Genomic DNA, 20,380 nt, shown 5'->3' on the forward strand with positions numbered 1-20,380 from the left:
TTAATTGAACATGTTAATGAGCAAGTGTGAGAATCGGATCCTGAAGGCCCTCTAATGGTCCAAGCTCCATCACCCACAGGATGAAGCAACATGGTACATCAGTTTTTAATCACATCCCTCTTTCCTCTATCACTCAGTAAGGGAAGCTTGAAGCAGCAGCCTCCTTTTCCACTCCAGCAGACCCTATCGCTGCTACAACCAAGGGCCAGGACCCGGCAGTGAGGCGGCAGCTGAGACCAGGGCAGAAGGGGAACAAGGAGAGGGAAGAGGCGAGCATCTAGAGGTGAAAGCAGCAGCAGCAGCAGCAGCCGCAGGAGGACGGAGATGGATGAACAGTACTCCACAGGATCAATCAGGCACTCGTAGCCACAGCAGATCATCTTTCTCCAGCAGCACGTTAGTTAACACCACCTCATCCCCGCCCCCCACAAACCACATCACCCCCCCAGCCTATATGGCACTGTTTTTTCGCCATATATATAGAGAGAGAGGCAAGCTGAAAGAAGAGTGAGGGAGGAAACATGAGAGGGAAAGTGAGGTGGTGAGGAAGCTGCACAGAGAGGGAGAGAGAGAGAGAGAGAGAGAGAGAGGTTGGGGGTGGTGGGTGGATGTATTGATTGTTTTCACTGTGGTATAATTGCAATTAAAGGTTGCAAACAGGCCAGTGGATCAGTTTCGCGGCTGTCACCCAGCAGGACGCATGGCAGCATTGATGCATCCCTACACATTTCCTCAGCCAGCAGGGAAAAGTGCTAATACACTGTCGGTCCCTGCAGACTGTGTGTAGATTAGTGCCATGTCGTGCAGTAATGTAGCGCTGAGACTTTGTACTCATACAGTAAAAAGAAAGCATTTTACCGGAAAATAACACCATAACCACGAACAGATGAAAAGAGAGCGAGAGTTTCTGGATTTGAGATGGAATGAAGCTCATGAAAAGTCCAAATGCTCTGACCGCTTTTGTCCTTGTCATCTTTTCTTGTCATTGAAATGTTTGAAGGCTGCGTTACTCAACCTCACTTCATATATATATATTCTGTAAATATTTAACATTCCTCCTGTGCGGTTTTGTGTGGCGAACAGTACACAGCGCTCATCGAGGGCTAGAGAGTGCTGTGAACAAAGGGCCTTCTGATAGAGCTTCAAGTTTCAGGATATTCCTTGTTTTCTCAACTGAGAACAGATGTCAAATAAAGGAACGGATGCCTTTGTAAGTGACCACAGTAACAGTGTAGAAACATCTGGCTCGCTGAATGTTTTTGTTTTTGTACCTTTTCGTTGAACTTGAAACACCACTAGAAATAAAAAATACTGAGTTATCACCTGACTCTGCAGCTACCTAAACTCTACGGATTATTTTAGTGTCTTTGACATGGTATAAAATTAACACCTGCCAAGCGAGTGGGTAGCTTTTCAGCTTGGCAAGTAAATCGCTATGTTTTTACCAAAATAGTCATGTAATGAAAAACTATGCTGAGAGTCCCGACTGCATTTTGGTTTAATTAAGGGGTAAGCTGCTTCTGGCAGCTGTCTGTGTCAAATTTCACACACATGAACAGGGACTTTAAGGTGCTTTCAGGTGCACTTTGGAAATACGGAAATCTACATCACTTTGGGCACTGACAAAGTCCCAAGGTACAGCACCAGGCTCAATTTGACATAGTGGCCAAACTGTGTAGTTACAATGTTAAGCTCACGTTGTACAGTGGAAACATTTTTGTAGTGTCACAACCCCTGCAAACTGACTCGTTGTACTATCTTAATTTGATCCATTCAGTCTGATAACATTTGAAAAGTCTAGAAGAGACACACAATTAAATCATTTTATCCCCATTCAAGTTAGTGGAGGGTTAAACTGGAAATTACAACAGGGGGCCTCTCGAGTGAGCATGCTCTATGGGCTGCACAATTCAAAAGAACTGGGAAATTTTATACCCGTGAGCAGCTTTCGTTGGAAAGAACAGGGCTCTGCCTCTGATGTTTGTATCCTCTTCTCATTAATGTTGTGGTCACACACACGCAAATGCAGTCAAACGAAAATTGCCTGCCAGTGCTGAGTGTGGGCAGTCCAGGATGAAAGGCACATGGATCTCTGTTTGCTGGTTTGTAGTCAGTTTGTGGGGTCAACCACACACACATCTTTGCTATTGGTTGTGCCTGAGACTTCCCCGGTCAATGTTCCCCAGTGTTCTCAACGTGAAGCCAAGATCTGAATTTGCTACACCACAGGACGCAAATGTTTTATTTGCTCCTTTGCTGGCATTGAATAGAAGTGAACAGGAGGCGAATGTTCAGCACTGTTGATTATGCATATGTGTCTGCAGGGACTTCATGGTGCATTCAAGTGTGCCTCAGAAACTCAGAAATCTTTTCTCGAATGGCCACAAAGGTTGTTTTTTAACTTTCTTACTTTATATATTATCATTATTATTTTCATTTGTAGATGTGCCTAAATGTAAAATAATTAGGCGCCAAAACAATAACACTACCTTTTCATTTATTCATCGGCAAATTTGAAGAATTCAATGAAAATCAAATCAAATTGTTGTCAGCATGCTCCACAATATACTTGGTCCCCGAGTACCACTATGTTAATTTTTTTATGTTTTATGGCATCTTTTCATATCAATTAAAGTGGCAACAGACAACATTTCCAAGTGGTATTATTTTTGGCGACACTGTCTTAAAGGCAACTGGATTGTTTCTGTTTTCCTCAGAGTCACAAACAACAACACAGGGCAAAACGTACGTTTATTCAGTCATTTAGTCTAAAACAGAAACAGAATGCCAGTTAACCTTCATTTTGCCACTTATACAAAATTGTATAGTGATAGCAAGGTTTATAGGGAACCAATGTAATGATATGTTGCCAGTTTAAATACTACAGCCGTACCCAATACGAATACATTTTGACTGGTACAAAAGATGGCTGGTTGGTGGAATTTTTCATCTACCAGTCAAGTTGGCTGGTGAGTCAAATAATAAGTTTTGAAACACTGGTGTTTGAGGTCTGTGTTTTGGTTTTACAGCCTGCGACTCTACTGTCTCACTGCTGTCATCGGCAGCAGGCAGCTGTTTTCAGTGAAAAAGCCCTGACAACCCACTGGGCAACAGTTTGCTAACAAGTTTGTCATATCAACTTTATAAGGTGATAATATGTAAGTGTGTTGTTAACAGCTTGTTCTGCAGCCCCCAGTAGGCCAAAAAAAGAAAAGAAATCAATTAGTACTGCTTTAAAGGAACACTCACTTGCCTCACAGCAAGTTCTGTATTCCTGATGGTAACCTCATCACATTGCAGCACTAATAACAGAATTTGCTGGAATGAATGACTGTATACTAACAGCAATGGTAGATTCTAATTTTAATGGGGTTTAAATCGTTTAGCTCCACAGCCTGAGCTTTTTAAATAGTGTCACATTGACACAATCAACAGTTACTCAGCGATAACCCTCCCCGACTTTCTATCATAGACCCAATCAGTGCATCCCATTAATTTTTTTTTGGAACCTCAATTTCCTGCCCATGTGTGTGAGACATCTTTATGGGAACCAAATCGACTATTCATTAACGAGGGGAAGCTGTATCAAGAGCAAACATCTTTAATTAACACATCCCCAGCACTTCCTGTCTTTGATCTCCCCATTTGATTTATGCCTCTGCAAGAAAAGGTTGGGGCGGTGGAAGGAGTTTGGAGGGGACGAGGACTCGATGAGAAAATAGCGAAACTGTGGAGCCCCTGTTGATCAGGAAGTCTTGCAGCATTAGGACCCTTTTCCCTGCGTGTCATGGGGCCAGCTCAATTACCAGTCGGCGTGGCTATCTCTTTAATAGCCTGATAAGGCAATAATCCAGAATCCACACAGTTTTAATGACTTTCTGTCTAATTAAGGGCTGTTTTATAAAAGACAGACACATTGGAGGCCTTCCTATTGTCCAGAAATCTATTGTTAGAAATATCAGCGTGACCAGTTGATAACATTTAAAAGGGTTTTTATAAAGTATTAATATGTATGTTTTGCCAAGAGACTCACTATGCACGAATCATCGAGTAATCCATCTACGATATAACTGTTCAATGTCAAGGAGGTCAGAGCGAAGAAGAGGAGAGAAATCCTTTTCAACTCAGTTCTCACACTGGATTAAAATCTTTCCAGCTTGGAATGTGGATTTTGACTTTGTCTTCAAATGTTTTTTTTTTTTAAATGTCAGTTAAGTACAACATCAGAATCTGTATTTAAATTAGACCTGTATTAAGAGCTGGGTTTTGAAATGGATATCCCAAGATGACATGTAATCTGTCTGTCTTCTATAAAAGTGTGTGTCTCTGTATGGCCAAGTACAGAGTCAGCATGTTTGTTAGGCTTTAGCACCATCTGGTGTTGGACTGTAATCCTCTAGTATGGACATTCAAATGATTAATAAAGTGATTTCTTTTCCAAATCCTTAACTTTATAATTTAATAAATAAGAAGAAAATGACTGGGAACATCCCAAAGTTTAATTATGTAACTTAAGAAGAAATTATAGTTGCACCAATTTTGCTTATATGTGTGTTAAATATTGTAGAATATATTAATATTTTAGTTTCCATAATGTGGTCATTCATCATCGTTAGATTTAGTTGGTTTTATTTTTAGTTGTTTTTATTTAGATCTTTAGTATAGTGGCCCTGAAGGTCAAAACATAACAACCTTACAGAAAACACAATAACATTTCACAAAACAAAACGACATTTCACAAAACACAACTACATTTCACAAAACACAGCATTATAGAAAACTGTTGTGTTTTCTTTAATGTTGTGTGTTTTGACCTTCACTCAACTTAAGTGTAGAATTTCAAACGTCTCTAATGCTTCTTTAGTGCTTAAAGATAACAGACAAAAGCATTTACTGTACACTAACTCAGCTGGAGTGGCTGAATAACGCGAGAAAAACAGAATGTGTCATTTAACAACAAAGGCACGATTTACTATATATAAACTAAATATACTGTTAACCATTGTTATATGTTAGTCACAATTACTTGTAAATGAGCATTCATGGTTGTTTTCTTTGTCATTACTTCCTCTCAGAGATTCACTTGAGACAAGAGATGACACAGAAACATGTTTTCGCATGCTTATTCATAATTAATGATGTTCTTTCAAAGGACACATTTTTATTTTGTGACGTAAATACTCACAAAAATTGCTCTTTGTTACATCAGATAATTCATTCTAAGGCTTCATAATGGAGAGTAACAACAAAACGGATCTCTCAGGATCTACATAAAAACAGAATGAGAATAAAGGTCCCAAACCATATGTCCAAAGACAAAACTATGTCGTATCATAATGTCGCAGCCACAAGGCCATTAGTAAACTTGCCTGCCTCAGGTCAAATCCCTGACAAAAATGTGTTATTTTTTCCATAAACACTTGCCCAAAATAGATGTGGTGGACTTTCTCAATCTCTTCTAAGCCCTTTGAATCAATGTGACTCATGTCATCCAGCGATAAACTTGCCATTCTACGTGTCATTCTCTACTGTGGACCGTTTTTCTACTGGTCAAAGGAGGAGGTGTGTGGTAACCGACTGATAACAGCATGTGAGACAGACCACAGGTGCATACTTGGCTTTTGTCACAGGGGGGAAAGAACAGCCACACACATTTTCCCACACCAGCAAAGGTTGAGTTGAGGTATAAAAGCAGGAGGGAAGCATTTGCTCCTTGTAGAAACGTTTCGACGTACTGCAGACATGCTCAGGTTTCTGGTGTTGACAAGTCTCGCCGCCTTGGGTAAGAAAATGACAGCGCGCATTGTGCTCTATAGCCATTTATTATTGATCTCTTTCTGTCTCATTCACTCTCTAATTCTCGAACAGTATGTCACTCTCTCTGCCAGCCAGTCAGTCACTCATTTTTAGTTTAGTCAACACACAGGAACTGCAGATGCTCTGCCTTGCTTGTATTTCGCTGCCCTCATTTCTTGTTTTCGCTGTCTGAAGGTGGAAAAGAAATAATGTTATGAGGCTTCTGGGATATCATGTATAACCTATGTATAAACCCTTGATTAAAAAGCCTATGTTTTTACCTAGCGCTGGCTAACCTGGTGCCCCAGCCCAGGTACCTGGAAGACGCCTTGGGAAGGGTTGTGGGAGGTGAGGTGGCCAGTCCCAACTCCTGGCCCTGGCAGGTAATCTACTTTAACACAAAATCTAAAAAAAAAATACATGCACTGTTTCAATAGAAAATCAGGTGATGTTTAGAGAATGTCTTCTGGTCTGTTTTCCCTTTAGATCTCTCTTCAGTACAGATCTGGCAGCAATTACTACCACACATGCGGAGGAACCCTGATTGAGAGAGGCTGGGTGATGACAGCTGCTCACTGTGTGGACAGGTAAGATAATCATTAACTATAGCATGGACTCACTGTTCTTTGGCTGTATGAGTTTGAGGTGTATTTGTGGGCAATTTGTAGTATTTTGACTTAAATATCCACCGCCCGCTCTCATCACAGTACAGAGGTTTGATTTATTTCAGTGTTTCTGAATGTCACCAGTGATAAAAAACCTCTCACAGCCTCATTTATAACTGTCACGTACCAAAGGGGATTCATTTCCTTGACTCAGATGAAAGAAAAGTCTCCAAACAAAGCACTCAATGCATAAACAAAATAAGGAATTCATGAAGCTATACTGACTTCTGGTGAGTTGTTTGAGTCACTGCAACGTCTAATCTTTGATTGTTTACCACACGATGTTTCTCTTTGCTTCTTTGTTTGACATATCGCAGCGGGAGGACTTATCGCGTCGTTCTCGGTGAACATGACCTCTACAGCAACAGCGGCAGAGAGCAGATCATTGCTGTCAGCCAAATTCACATCCATGCTGGGTGGGACCGCTACGATGTGGCTCATGGGTGACGATTCCATTTTTTTTTGTATATTCTTACGTTTTTGAGCATCTTCAACTCACTTTTTTTTTTTTTTTGATGATCTTAATAGAAGTGTATGTGTTAGCTTTTTTCAGATGAGTAAGTTAATAAGGTTTGAAGGGAATTCATTTCTCAGATATCCTTGGGCAAACCTTTATATTCTAAGCAGAGAGCGTGCTTCTTGTATTAATTTTATAACCTGTATCTAATCGTTATAAACAAATAATTTAATTAAAAACAACAAACAAATGTTTTATCAACTTGAGAATGTTTGACACTATAGCAGATGGCAAACTTGAACACCAACATATTAGAAGTCAAAGCAGCTCCAGTCAACTCCAGTCAACAACAGCATGGAGAGGGAGGGAGAGAGGGAGGGAGAGAAATTCCCCAGACTCCCTTATAAAATCACTCAATTTTTGTGAGTGTGAGTTAGGAGAAACTTTATAAACTTTGTTAAGCACTATTCCTGACAAATTCTTGATTATTTGGGTCTTCTTGGAAATCCGGCACATGTTAAGCCTCGTTTTGGGGGGTACAGCCCCCTCAGCACCCCTAGATCCCACATCCTTGGTTAATGTTGATATAAGGTACAAATGTTGCATAAGGGAAGTGGTAGTTTATCTAAGTATCTTCATCAAGTTATTTTGAGTTTCTCCTGTTTGATACATGGATCTCCACCTCAGGTTTGACATCGCCCTGCTGCGTTTGGCCTCTGAGGCCACTCTGAACTCCCACGTCCAGCTGGGCTCTCTGCCTCCTTCTGGCCAGATCCTGCCCCACAACAACCTCTGCTACGTCACTGGATGGGGAGTTACTTCCAGTGAGTTGATGGCATGATCCCTCTCGGTACCCGTCGGTTGGTTTAAATGCTTGGTCTTTTCTGTAAAGCTCACCGTATCTTACCTTTCCCATTGCACCTTGTCTAGCTGGTGGCAGCATATCCCCACAGCTGAAGCAGGCCTACCTTCCTCTGGTCGGCCACGACGTCTGCACCAGCAGTAGCTGGTGGGGCAGCACTGTCAAGGACACCATGGTGTGCGGTGGCGGTGGTGCTGAGTCTGGATGCAACGTGAGTCTCCTGCTGCATGACAAAGATATTTGGAAAAGTTGCACACTGATTAGAACTCTACTATGTTTTAATGCTATTTCATATCCATCACTGAATCATTATGATTACAATACTGAAGATGCTCTTTTCAATCTCCTCTCAGGGTGACTCTGGCGGCCCTCTGAACTGCCTTGTTAACGGAAGATACTACGTCCATGGTATTGCCAGCTTCGTGTCTGGTTATGGATGTAACTATCCCCAGAAGCCCACCGTCTTCACCCGTGTCTCTGCCTACATCAGTTGGATTGACTCGGTCAGTATTAGTGATACGTTTATCTATAGGCTTCAGAATAAGTTACAAAATAACTCCTTATTAGTATGCTAGTATAGCTGTGTAACCATTGCTTGCTTCTTCTCTTTTCCAGACCATGATGTAAACAGAAGATCACTGGATGAGGAGACTGCAGTACATGTTTTCATCCACTGTACTTCTCTGGTCTCATTCTACCAAAAATAAACTTAATTAAACTGTGAGTGATGACTAATTTCTCATCAGACAGTTTGTGTAAACGCAGTTCCGTATGTCATTATGAAGGCCGTATGTCTTTTAATATCCTCCCCACATCAAACATGCTGATTCAGATTTTGTTTCACTTGCACTTCAAGACGAGTCATTCAATGTTCCAGTAAATTCAGTGCGATGTGGCAACACGTCACACACTATCACAAACTGTGATAAAAGTCTGAGAAGGACTGCGGGTGTCTTTCTGACCACTGAGAAGCTCAGCAGTGGGTCCACATCCGGTGAAGGTCAGCTCAGGGTTTAATGAACGAGACGTGCTTTTAGAGATGTCGAGATGCTTCAGACATTCACCTGTTTCTGCTGTTCACCACACTCACTGCCACAGGTGATAAATACCAAGGCTGCACTGTTAATAATCTACTGCTGAAAAATGTACATTTACTTTCTTAAAAACTGAAAAAACAGAAAGGTGCTGAAAATGAAAATCCCTGAGAATGAATTGTTCATGTAAAGGCACATGTTCACTATACTATACTTACTATAATTCTCCTTCATAACATGTAGAATAATGTTAATTTATGGCCGTATACTTTTTCTGAGATTGAATTTCTTCTCTGTCTTAACAAGAAGTCACACATGGCAAGTTCAGCTGCGTATAGCACTCTATTTCTTCACAATAAGGCTGTTAATGGAATTTAAATCAGACCTGTACTACTGGATCATAATAAATTGAAAAACACTAAACTAATGTTGGACGGCATCATTCAGGTAAAGTAATAGAACATTTTATGCTGTAGTTACGCTGTAAAACATTAATATAATCAAGTATGGATACCCTGGTAACAACCACAAGTGGACCACAGCCTGCAGAGCTGCAACTGGAAGATGTTTCATCCACAAAAACTGGTCAAAGGTCAAAATCGACAATCTGATAACGGTACGGAGGACGACAATGAGGCAGCATGCCAAGCTGCCATTATTGACCAGGCAAGATCATTTCCTGGAAAAGGAAAAGCAATAGAAAATGTGGTCCTAAAAGCAAAGAAAGGAAAGGTGGACAATCTCACTCAAGACAAAACAAAATGCACTGACTGCCAGAAGCCCCATCTGGATAGAGAAGATCCCAAAACAGATGTGGACTGGTTTACATCTGACTTGTACGAGCTGTGCTGCAGAAAACTGCCTCCTTGACGATGCTTCTCTCACTTGCAAGGACTGCTTCAAAATCTAAATGAACTACCACACCAATGAGAGTGATTAACTAAGCCGACATGAGAGAAGTTAATTTGCTTGTACTTGATTCATTTGTGCCTTCGGAAAATCCTGATTCCTGATTAAATAATTAATGTAAAATGTTAATAAAAATGCAAACATAAAACAGCTACTTCATTGTTCAACATTATTATATCATATTATTAATTATATATATATATATATATATATATATATATATATATATATATATATATATATATATATATATATATACATATATATAAAAGATTTATAAAAAGGTTGCTGGATGAATTAACAGTTTGTTTGTAAGTCTATAGGCTGCTTTCAGTGTCTGAAACGTTTCCACATGTCACAGGTTGATGTGTGTGTTTGTTTGTGTGTGGTACACTGACAAGATGGATTCAACACCTGTCCACTCGGGAAAGGAGAGAGGTGATTAGCGCTCTTTTTCAGAGGTGTGGGCTCTTTTCTGGGGTTAGTTTTCTCCTCCGTTGAGCACGAGAAAGACCAGCAACAACCGGCATCAATGGAGTCAAGGGAGAGAGAGAGACAAGAGAGGAGGTGCCGTGGTATCTATGGAGGGGAGGAGGTGAAGCGTATTTCACCTCTCCTACCAGCTAAGTACCTCGACTTAATTCAATGTGATTCCAGAAGTTACTGTGCTCATCTTCTTCAATACAGCCCCAAGGGAATATAGCCTACACAACTGCTTAAACTCACCATGCAGGTCAAATCGTTTGTTGTGCCGAATTGTTTTGTTTAAATGATTAATTCTCAGCTGTACCTTCAGGCTGGTTTATTTAATGTAAGGGGCGTCAGGACCATTTTTAATAAAGACTGAGACTGTTTTGCCCTTGGCCTCTCTGCACATAGACTCCACACTATCCTTAACTCAAAACTTGTATCCATTGTTCTGAATAAACTGTACTAAAGACTAATTTGAAGGTGTTGTATGTAAGAATTATAGCTAATTATAGCTATTATAAAATGTAAAAGAACAAAAAGCAAAAACTCCCAGCAGAATGTCAAAAATAACAGCTTTGATGTTATTTCAAAGGCAGCTATGTATTATGACGCGAGAATATCCACTGAACCACCCGTTTTGACTCTAGGCACTTTAGCAGCTGTAGCCTAAATCACCTCGGCACTTCCCTGTCGTCAAACTGGCTGACTGCACTGAGAGGCTGCTGAGCCTGGTTCTGTTGCCCACTTGCCTGGCTTCGGTCCTGGTGCCCATTCTGGTGCCGCTTCTTGCCAGCATTCCCCCCACTGCTCCTGCTTCTATGCTAGTGGTTTAAACAGCACAAACACTCCCCCCGGTCCTCTAAGCTACCAGTCTATGCAGAGTCAGCTAATAGGAACGCCGGTTGCACGGCTAACGGAGCTAACTAGCTAATGGCGGTTACAGAGGGCAGCAGTTAGTGGTTACTCTGGTGATATGAGTATGAATTAGAATTTGAGGTGGCCAATTCTTACATATTGCACCTTTAATAGATTACTACAAACGAGGTGTTTCAGTTTTGAAATGGGGACGTTTGGCACGCATTTGGCATTTACAATTAAATGAATGAAAACACAAGGTTTTTCTTGGTTGAACAAACGCTTTATTATTTCACAAATTATTATGTCGTGATGGACTCGAAACTTGAAAGAAATATATATATTTTTTATCAAAGAGTATACCAACACAAACTTACCCAAAGTAGATGTGGTGGACTGTATCAAATACAATAAATACATACTGTAAATACCCTCTACTGGTCAAAACAGGGCTGATAACACTTTGTGAGACAGACCACAGGTGCACACTTGGCTTTTGCACCAACCACATTTTTCCACACCACCAAATGTTGAGTTGAGGTATAAAAGAAGGAGGGAAGCATTTTGCAAACGTTCTGACGTACTGAACATGCTCAGGTTTCTGGTGTTGACAAGTCTCGCTGCCTTAGGTAAGAAAATAACAGCACACATAATGCTGCATAACCATTTATTATTGATCTCTTCTGTCTCATTTTATTCTTACTCTCCAAAGGTCTGTCACTCTCTCTGTCATCCATTTAGTCACTAATTTTTAGTTTTGTCAACACAACTAGTCTGCACCAGTACAATCTCGCTGCCCTCGTTTCTCATTTCCTCCCTCTTTAGGTGGAAAGCAAGTAATATTGTGGAGCTCCTGGGAATGAGTGTATGTTCCCCAGAAGTTATGTTTTAATGTATGTTGTGTTTTCAACCAGTGCTGGCTGAGCCGGTGCCCCAGCCTAGGTACCTGGAAGACAGGTTGGAAAGGGTTGTGGGAGGTGAGGTGGCCAGACCCAGCTCCTGGCCCTGGCAGGTAATCTACTTTAACACAAAATCAAAAAATACATACACTGTTTCAAGACTGTCCAGTATCAGATTCCTTAATTTAGTGTAATTAGTAACATCATTAGTAATCTGGTCTGTTTTCCCCCCCTTAGGTTGCTCTTCAGTACAGCGTGTTGGACTTTGTTTTTCACATATGCGGAGGAACCCTGATTGCGAGAGGCTGGGTGATGACAGCTGCTCACTGTGTAGAAGAGTAATACAATCATCAACTAGAGCACAGACTCAGTATTCTTTGGCTGTTTACGTTTTAGGTGTACTTGTGGGCATTGCTTGATTATCTTTCTGGCTTTTTTTTGTGAGTTGTTTTTAGCTTTTATTGGACAGAAGAGTGGAAACATCTTTTACATTGAGAAAGGTCATTCTTTTCTCTTCTTTCAATGAAGAAACACACGACCGTTCTGATAAAACAGATGCTCTAGCAGCATCAGTGCTAACCTCCTGAAGAGTCGCCATTGTTGTTTTAAACATCTGCTTCTCTCACTTGAAGCCTGGCAAGATGGATTTGCGAGATCGCATGATCATGTGAGTCCAGCTGCCTCTCAACATAACCATTTTTTTAGTATTTTGACTTGACTATCCATAGCCCACTCCTGTCACAATATCATGGTATTATTTCAGTGGCAGCCTCACTTATAACTGTCACATACCAAGGAGATTCATTTATTTGAATTGAATGGCAGAAAAGTCTCCAGATAAAGACATCAAAGCAGCAACAAGTAATTTACTGGCATGTTGTGGTCTTTTCTTTTTACATCAGTTTACTGTAATAAGAATCCCTGAGGCTACACTGACAATGAGTCATTTGACTCAGCGCTACATCAACATCATTGATTATGAATTTCATGTTTATCTTTGCTTCAGCCCCAGGGATTATCATGTCGTTCTCGGTGAGCATGACCTCAACAGCTTTAGCGGCAGAAAGCAGATCATAGGTGTCAGCAAAGTTCACATCCATCCTCAGTGGAAGAAGTTGGCTGATGGGTGAGGAACACATCTTTTCATATATTCATGTATTTTTAAGCATCTTCAACCCACGTTTTCTGTTGATTTTTAAAGAGATGCTAATCTTCTCTTTTAAACTTGGAATATGGAAATCACGGTCTTCACTCTCTTGCCATTTTGCCATTTGTTGTTTCCAAAGTCCAAAGTGAACTAGGAAAGAAAGCTTTCAGGTATTCGACACCCACTGCAGAGAACAATCTACAGACCACTGAACAGCTTTAAATGTATGGTGAAATCAACTGCGTCCAGGTTGTCTCTATGCAAATGTTTTATCTGATTATTTGAGTGTGCTTTTTCTGTTCATTTGCTGTTGTAACTCTGTGTTGCTGCCATTCTTGGCCAGGTCTCCCTTGTAAAAGATATGAATGATCTCAATGGGACTAACCTGGTTAAATAAAGGCATCTGATGCATCTGTTAAACTTATTTTATATAAGTAAGTTACAATGTTTTGAATGGCATGCATTTCTCTGATCTCTCCCATGTTGAAAATATCCTTGGGCAAACCTATATATTCTGAGCTGCCTTGGGGAAATAGTAGTTCATCCAACTCACAGACAAAATGTCCTCTCCAGGAGTGAAGTATCTTTACCAAGTTGTTTTGGGTTCCTCCTGTTTAATGCGTGGATCTCCACCTCAGGTACGACATCGCCCTGCTGCAGTTGGCCTCTGAGGCCACTCTGAACTCCTACGTCCAGCTGGGCTCTCTGCCTCCCTCTGGCCAGATCCTGCCCCACAACAACCTCTGCTACATCACTGGATGGGGACTTACTTCCAGTAAGTTGATTTCATGATCCCAGTGGGCACCCATTGGTTGTAGTGTCGTGGCTTGGTCTTTTCTGTCAAGCTTAATGTATCTTACCTCTCCAGTTCCACCACTAGCTGGTGGCAGGCTGTCCAACTATCTGAAGCAGGCCTTCCTTCCTGTGGTTGACCACGAGACCTGCTCCAGAGGTGACTGGTGGGGCAGCACTGTCAAGACCGCCATGGTGTGTGGTGGTGGTGGTGGTACAGAGGCTGGATGCTATGTGAGTCTCCTGGTGCATGATCCGAAATTTAGAAAAGTTGCACACACAGTAACTTAATAGTCGTAATTATTCTGTACCTTGTCAGTAGTAATTTATTCACTTTATTATTTGTATGCCAGTGAAATAGATTCATGAGATCACTTGATCGTGCAAACATTGCCAGTCTTCAAGCTATGTCCTTGTGGCTATGTGCTTCTGAGGAACTACCGACAGGTACGGGCATGGTTTAGGTGCGACCACCAGCGAGAGAAACAACAGGTTGTTTTTCTCTTTAGGTGGAAAGCAAGTAATATTGTGAAGATGAAGAGCTTAGTGTAGATTCAGCTGTAGCATCTGTTATAGGAGAACTGGAGAGTATATTTCACTGAAACAAGAGCAAAGAACAGCACTGATGGCTTTCCTCTTTGATTTACCAACTGGCTCTACTGGTTGAAGTCAGCCTGTGATGCACGGTGACAGATGCATGGTTCCTTCGATCATTTGCCAAGTATTTTTTGAAAGCGCCTGCTCTTTTCCAAACATCCCATTGGTGACTTCTCTGTTCAGTTTAACAAACCATCTTGCACGTCAGTAATTAAGACTCTACTGTGTGCTATTTGTTGAATCATGAATGAACTGAATCATTAAGATTACAATACTGAAGATGCTCTATTTAATCTCCTCTCAGGGTGACTCTGGCAGCCCTCTGAACTGCCTTGTTGGTGGGAAATACTACGTCCATGGTAGCTTTGTGTCTGCTTTTGGATGTAACGTTCCCAAGAAGCCCACCGTCTTCACCCGTGTCTCTGCCTACGTTGAGTGGATGAGCTCGGTCAGTATTAGGGATATGTTTATCTATAAGCTTCAGAATAAGCTCTAAAATAACTTCTCATCCATATAGAAAAATTAATTAAGATTGAACATCATATATAACACATGATGTTCAGTCTTAACTTGCTTCTTCTCTTTTCCAGATCATAGTGTAAACAGACAATCTGCCATGGTGCAGCAGAAGGAGACAGAGACCGCATTCGACCATGTTTTCATCCGCTGTACTTCCACATTTGTCCGGTCTCATTCGATGGAAAATAAACTTAATTAAACTTTGAGTATGACAAATTCCTCAACAGACATTTCTTTTGCTATCTTCCTACCCACACCCAAAAACACCTATTCATAAATTTATTCATGTTGCATACAACTACTTTAAGTATGTTTCAGTAAATCCAGTGTGATGTGGCAACACGCAGTCACACACTATCACAAACTGTGATAAAAGTCTGAGAAGGACCGCAGGTGCCTTTTCTGACCACTGAGAAGCTCAGCAGTGAGTCCACATCCGGTGAAGGTCAGCTCAGGGTTTAATGAACGAGACGTGCTTTTAGAAATGTCGAGATGCTTCAGACATTCACCTGTTTCTGCTGTTTCACTCTCACTGCCACAAGTGATAAATACCAAGGCTGCACTGTAAATAATCCACTGCGGAAAAAATGCAAATGGAGAAAAATGGAGAAAATATTGCAGATAAAAAGTGCAACAAGGGGGAAACCATTTTTGAAGTGTGTTTTTAATAAGTTTCCTCTGCGCTGGGTGAGTTAGGGCTTCAGTCCAGCGACATGTGGAGCAGCACTGCAGGAAGAGTTGTTGGAGCTGAAGAGGTGCCTTATCACAGCTCATGGCCTTGGCAAGTATTAAGCAGACAGAAAGAACATGTAATAAAATGTTGCGAAAAAAAAGGTAGGAGATGAAACCAAGGTATGTGGGGCATCTCTGCATGCACCAGATCTGTTTTTAAGATTGTTACACGTCAACTCAGCCTTTCGATTTTGATTGTGTTTATAGGAGTAGATGGGCAATTTGGGAAGCTCTGATATCTGTCCAGTAAATTTAGCTGGAAATGGGGGAAACAGCTTGCCCAGTTCTGTCGGAATCTGCCATTTTATGGTTTTCACACTTAAGATTTTGAAGGGATTAAACAAGGTGATATATATAATTAGATATAAAAGCATGTTGGCCTTTTCCACTCTCTATGCTAAGCTAAGCTGACCTGCTCTTGGCCTATAGCCTCATATTCAGACCACTTTCACACTTTACCCCAGCATTCAAGCTTCCCACCCTGAGTGTGACATCAGAGGAAAATGGCCACCATGTGAATTTGTGATGATTTGTGATGATTTGTGCAACAGAAGCTACTCTGAATTGTGCTTGTTCTCCATCTGAAAATCAGATGCACACCTGACACGTCTCATCCGGCTTCCTAAAACGTCACATTTGCCATTTTCCCATCAGAGCAGCAAGTGAGCATTGTCAGCACTCAGCAAGTAAAGTCCGTGACAGAAATGGGACAAATACACCACAGACAGGCAGACGGTGCACTACCAGAGGGGCTGTACCAGAGACACAAGGATACACTTTTGTTTTTTTGTTTGTTCGTTTTTTTTTTTAGAAATAATGCAAATTTGATCTGATTCTGAATTTGACAGCCAGCAGCCCTGAGTAAAATGCTGACATTCATTTTGCAGCCTTTAGTCTTTTGGTTGGCCTTTCCTTTCGTATTTTTTCCTGTTATTTTTTAAATTAACTCTTGTTCCTCTTTTTGCTCCCACCAGAAATCGGTCAGATAACATCTGACAGAATGGTCTTAAATAAACAGATGGTCTGTGTTACCCTTTCTGTTGCTTCTCTGGGGGTTTAGTGACATTTTAGAAAGAAATGGCTGGAGTGAGCACTGAGGCACTAGTGGAGAGTGCATTAGATGCATGATAAGTCTGCTGATAGTGGGAACAGCACATATGTTGCAGCTGTGCATCAAAATCTCAGACAGATGAATGGCTGAAAATGAACTTGGTGTCCCTTATATCCTTTAAGCTGGTCCTCCTTGAGCAAAACACTCCTTTTCTCAAGACTCCTGCTTCCCACACCTTTTGATGTAAAATATTCTAAATGTTAGTGAAGGTTGCAAGCTTATTTTATTAAATGTTTCATTTCGACCTTGAAACACTTGGCTATCTTCTTTAAAGGAGTTTGAAGTAGGGCCTAAGGGAAGGTTATAGCCATTATTTATGTCGATGTCTGAGTTATGTCCTCAAAACTATACTTTTATAAATATAGGATTGCTTTGCCAGATGTCTCAAGATGCTTGAAAGGTAAAATAAAGAAATGTCACACTATGATGTGCTCTTCATACTAGAGTTACACTTTTGTGTTTACCACAGTGCCATAATTGCAGTTAAAGTTAATCAAAGTAACTTTGCAAAGAAACTAACCCTCACATGCATAAAAAAAAACCCTATTTGCTTTTTTACAGGGGGTTATGCACAGGAATATTTATTGGCCAGGAGCGATTCTCAGACAAACAGCAAATTGTGTTTTTTATTTCATTTGTACAGATTATACAAACATGATATAACATGTTAATTTGTGAGCTTTAGAGGTGCTTGTAGGTCGATTTTGTTATTCTTGGATAGAGCTGTCAGGCTTGCTGTGTCCATCCTGGTTTCAGTCTCTACGCGAAGTTAAGCTAACCAGCTGCTGGCTCCAGGTTCATATTTACTGCACAGACATCAGAATCAGATCAGCATCAGTTTTTTGTGCCAAGTATGTGTACGAGGAATTTGAATTAATTTGACTGCAACAGCTTTGAACAAGGACAACAAAGCTGAACAAATAAAGGTTAAGAATAGACAGGATTACAAGCATGTGAGAAAATACAAGGAATATTGAATGGATATATTTGCAGAGAGTGATTATGTACAGTGTATGAATGTGCACATGTCTATCTACAGTATGTGCAGCCTGCAGACATCTTGTGCCTGGTTGTTTGGCGTGTAGAGCTCTGTGGTCTGGAGAGGAGAAGTTGAAACAGGTTGCTTCCAGCGTGTGATGGATCTGCATTGATGTTTGATGACAATTTCCTGACTCTGGACATATGTACGCATATAAGTCCCAAATGGAGGGCAGGCTAGCACCAATGATTTTTTTTCTGCAGTCCTGATGTTGGTTGCAGTTTTCTCCTGTCTTGTTCAGTGGTCGATCCAAACCAGACAGTGATGGATGCGCACAGACTGGATTATTGCAGGGTAGAACTGGATCAGAAGCTCCTGAGGCAGGTTGAACTTCCTGAGCTGGCGCAGGTGGTAGATCCTCTGCTGGGCTCTTCTTGATGATCGATTTGATGATGGTGTTGGATGCACATTTTAGATCCTGTGAGATTGTGAATTCCAAAAACCTGATGTGTCGCTGAGAATGGTGATGGAAGGCTCTTTCTGAAGTTCACCGTCACCTCCACGATTTTGAGTGCGTTCAGCTCCAGGCTGTTATGACTGCACCAGAGGGGCTGTCTTCCTATCTAACCTTCGACAAGACATGTCAAACCATGAGCTCGACATCTTTAAATCAGCTGAATTTCTTTCTGGTAGATACACACTGATATGACAGACAGGGTGTTCATTGTGTGACAGCAGTCTGCGGATGCACGGAGAAACCTTGTAAAAGTCATGTCTGCACTGCTAACCTGCTGAGATCTTGTTAGAGAGGGGCAGATAACAGAACTCAGATCATGCAGCATGCCATAGATGAGTCGTCAAAGCGTTGCTCAGCAGTGTAGTTGCTATGTGCGGCCTGAATAGCAGAACAGCACAGAACAGCACCACAGATCATGTCTACATCCTTGATCGTCAGTAGTGCTGGCACACTGCTGATAAAGTAAAGCACAGTATGGTTTCTGTTACCTGAAACAAAGCTCCCAATTCCATATTAGAATTTCATATATATGTTTGTAATTGGAAAGAAACATGTATCCTTGTTTCTTGTAGTTGAAATTATGATGAAATTTGCTCACTGATACCTGAGCAACTATATGTCAAAACCATTTGTCCACCTCCCTCAGAACAAGTCCTGTGCTGCAGCAGCCCTTTTTACTGTACACCTCTCACACTGGGACACACAGAGTTATAGTAATACCTCCACATAATACCCCTGCCGGGCCTCATTAAAATGCTTCTTATCAAAGGCTTGAAGTGGAATAGTGTACTGTATCCTCAGGGTTGTTACTGTAAGCTTTAAACACTGATTTTAATCTTTACTTGTAACACCCATCATAATCTCATTACATAACCTGCTCTCTACATATTTCTTAATCTTATTTTAGGATAATAATTAAAGGAATTTATGAACATAGGATGTCCCTGTCCAAAATTCAAAGTAAGTGCCAAAAAGCGTCAGCACCACTGTGGTCAGGTCTGTACGGCAATTGCAGTGAAGATGCCCATGAACCCTGAAATATTATGATTGAAATTCTGTTGTATCTGTTGGAGAAGCTAACACTGGTCTCAGCCTGTTAGCTTTAAAATTCCCAGATCATGTACTGATTTGGGAAATCCTCTCCTTTAAGACCAAAGCTAAAAATCAAAGCTGCAATTGAACGCCTGTCTTTTCTTGTCCATCATAGCGAGCTAGTTAACCAGTGACAAATGAAGTGAGACCACAGGCTGTAAAAAACATGGACATAGTCTCACCAATATGTTTCTAAAGAGCCATTGTGAAGGTCAATGTGGATGGCTCCAGCTGTCACCATCTTGGCAGTGCCTGACTCCGCCAAACTCCAGACTAATCCAAAAGTGGGCAATAGGCGGAGCTAAGATGAACTGAATAAAGCCTGGTTACTGAAACATGCCCATTTACCTCCAAGCTGCCAAGCTAGCTAAGGCTAAATAGCTAGGCAAATGTTATGTTCACACAGAAAGCGAAGCACATTTTCACCTCACGTTATTTGCAAGTTTGATCGTGGGTTATTTTGCCTCGAACAGCCAGAATATTTTATTATACATAAGCCGTAAGCTTGCGAGCAACAGCATCCACGGAGGATGGGTGTCTGTTTATGTTCACTTCACCCCCTTCACTTCACACCCCTGTACCGTGCTGCTGGCTCTGTTACTAACTCCACTGGCGGATCAGAGGCGGAACGAAACTGTCCCCCCTCTGTAACCTTCAAAGATACAGGCATGACAGGATGAGTGCCGATTGAAGAATTGAGTTTTATAGTTCGTATTTTGCTTTTTTAGTGGAGTCTGTGGCCCTTTCAGCACTGTACATACTGCAGAGGTGGACTAACCTACATACACTTATATTCTATGTGAAACAACTGATAAGGTGATTTATGTTTCCAGCCACGTCAGCTAGTGTGAAAGTGCACTTTCAGGCAAATTAAAATGACAGATGGTCTTATATTCAACGAAATGCTTAATCACACTCAGAGACAGTGGAGATAATTGTGCTTGGA

General features: G+C 41.1%; 2 protein-coding genes across 2 annotated transcripts; both read left to right on the top strand.

Moving 5' to 3' along the window:
* The first annotated feature begins 5,615 nt into the window (after positions 1–5,615).
* Positions 5,616–8,504, top strand: LOC140998856 (elastase-1-like). Its single transcript, XM_073469257.1, has 8 exons — positions 5,616–5,782; positions 6,082–6,179; positions 6,283–6,383; positions 6,779–6,904; positions 7,606–7,742; positions 7,849–7,991; positions 8,134–8,283; positions 8,396–8,504. Exons 1-8 carry the CDS (start codon positions 5,743–5,745, stop codon positions 8,405–8,407), a joined length of 807 nt encoding a protein of 268 aa, XP_073325358.1. The 5' UTR covers positions 5,616–5,742; the 3' UTR covers positions 8,408–8,504.
* A 3,134-nt stretch (positions 8,505–11,638) lies between these two features.
* On the top strand, positions 11,639–15,222 carry LOC140997675 (elastase-1-like). Its single transcript, XM_073467642.1, has 10 exons — positions 11,639–11,678; positions 11,964–12,061; positions 12,186–12,278; positions 12,404–12,448; positions 12,581–12,615; positions 12,955–13,074; positions 13,734–13,870; positions 13,964–14,121; positions 14,789–14,932; positions 15,075–15,222. Exons 1-10 carry the CDS (start codon positions 11,639–11,641, stop codon positions 15,084–15,086), a joined length of 882 nt encoding a protein of 293 aa, XP_073323743.1. The 3' UTR covers positions 15,087–15,222.
* Positions 15,223–20,380: the final 5,158 nt, after the last annotated feature.

Source organism: Pagrus major, chromosome 6, assembly GCF_040436345.1.
Source record: "Pagrus major chromosome 6, Pma_NU_1.0".
NCBI lineage: Eukaryota > Metazoa > Chordata > Actinopteri > Spariformes > Sparidae > Pagrus > Pagrus major.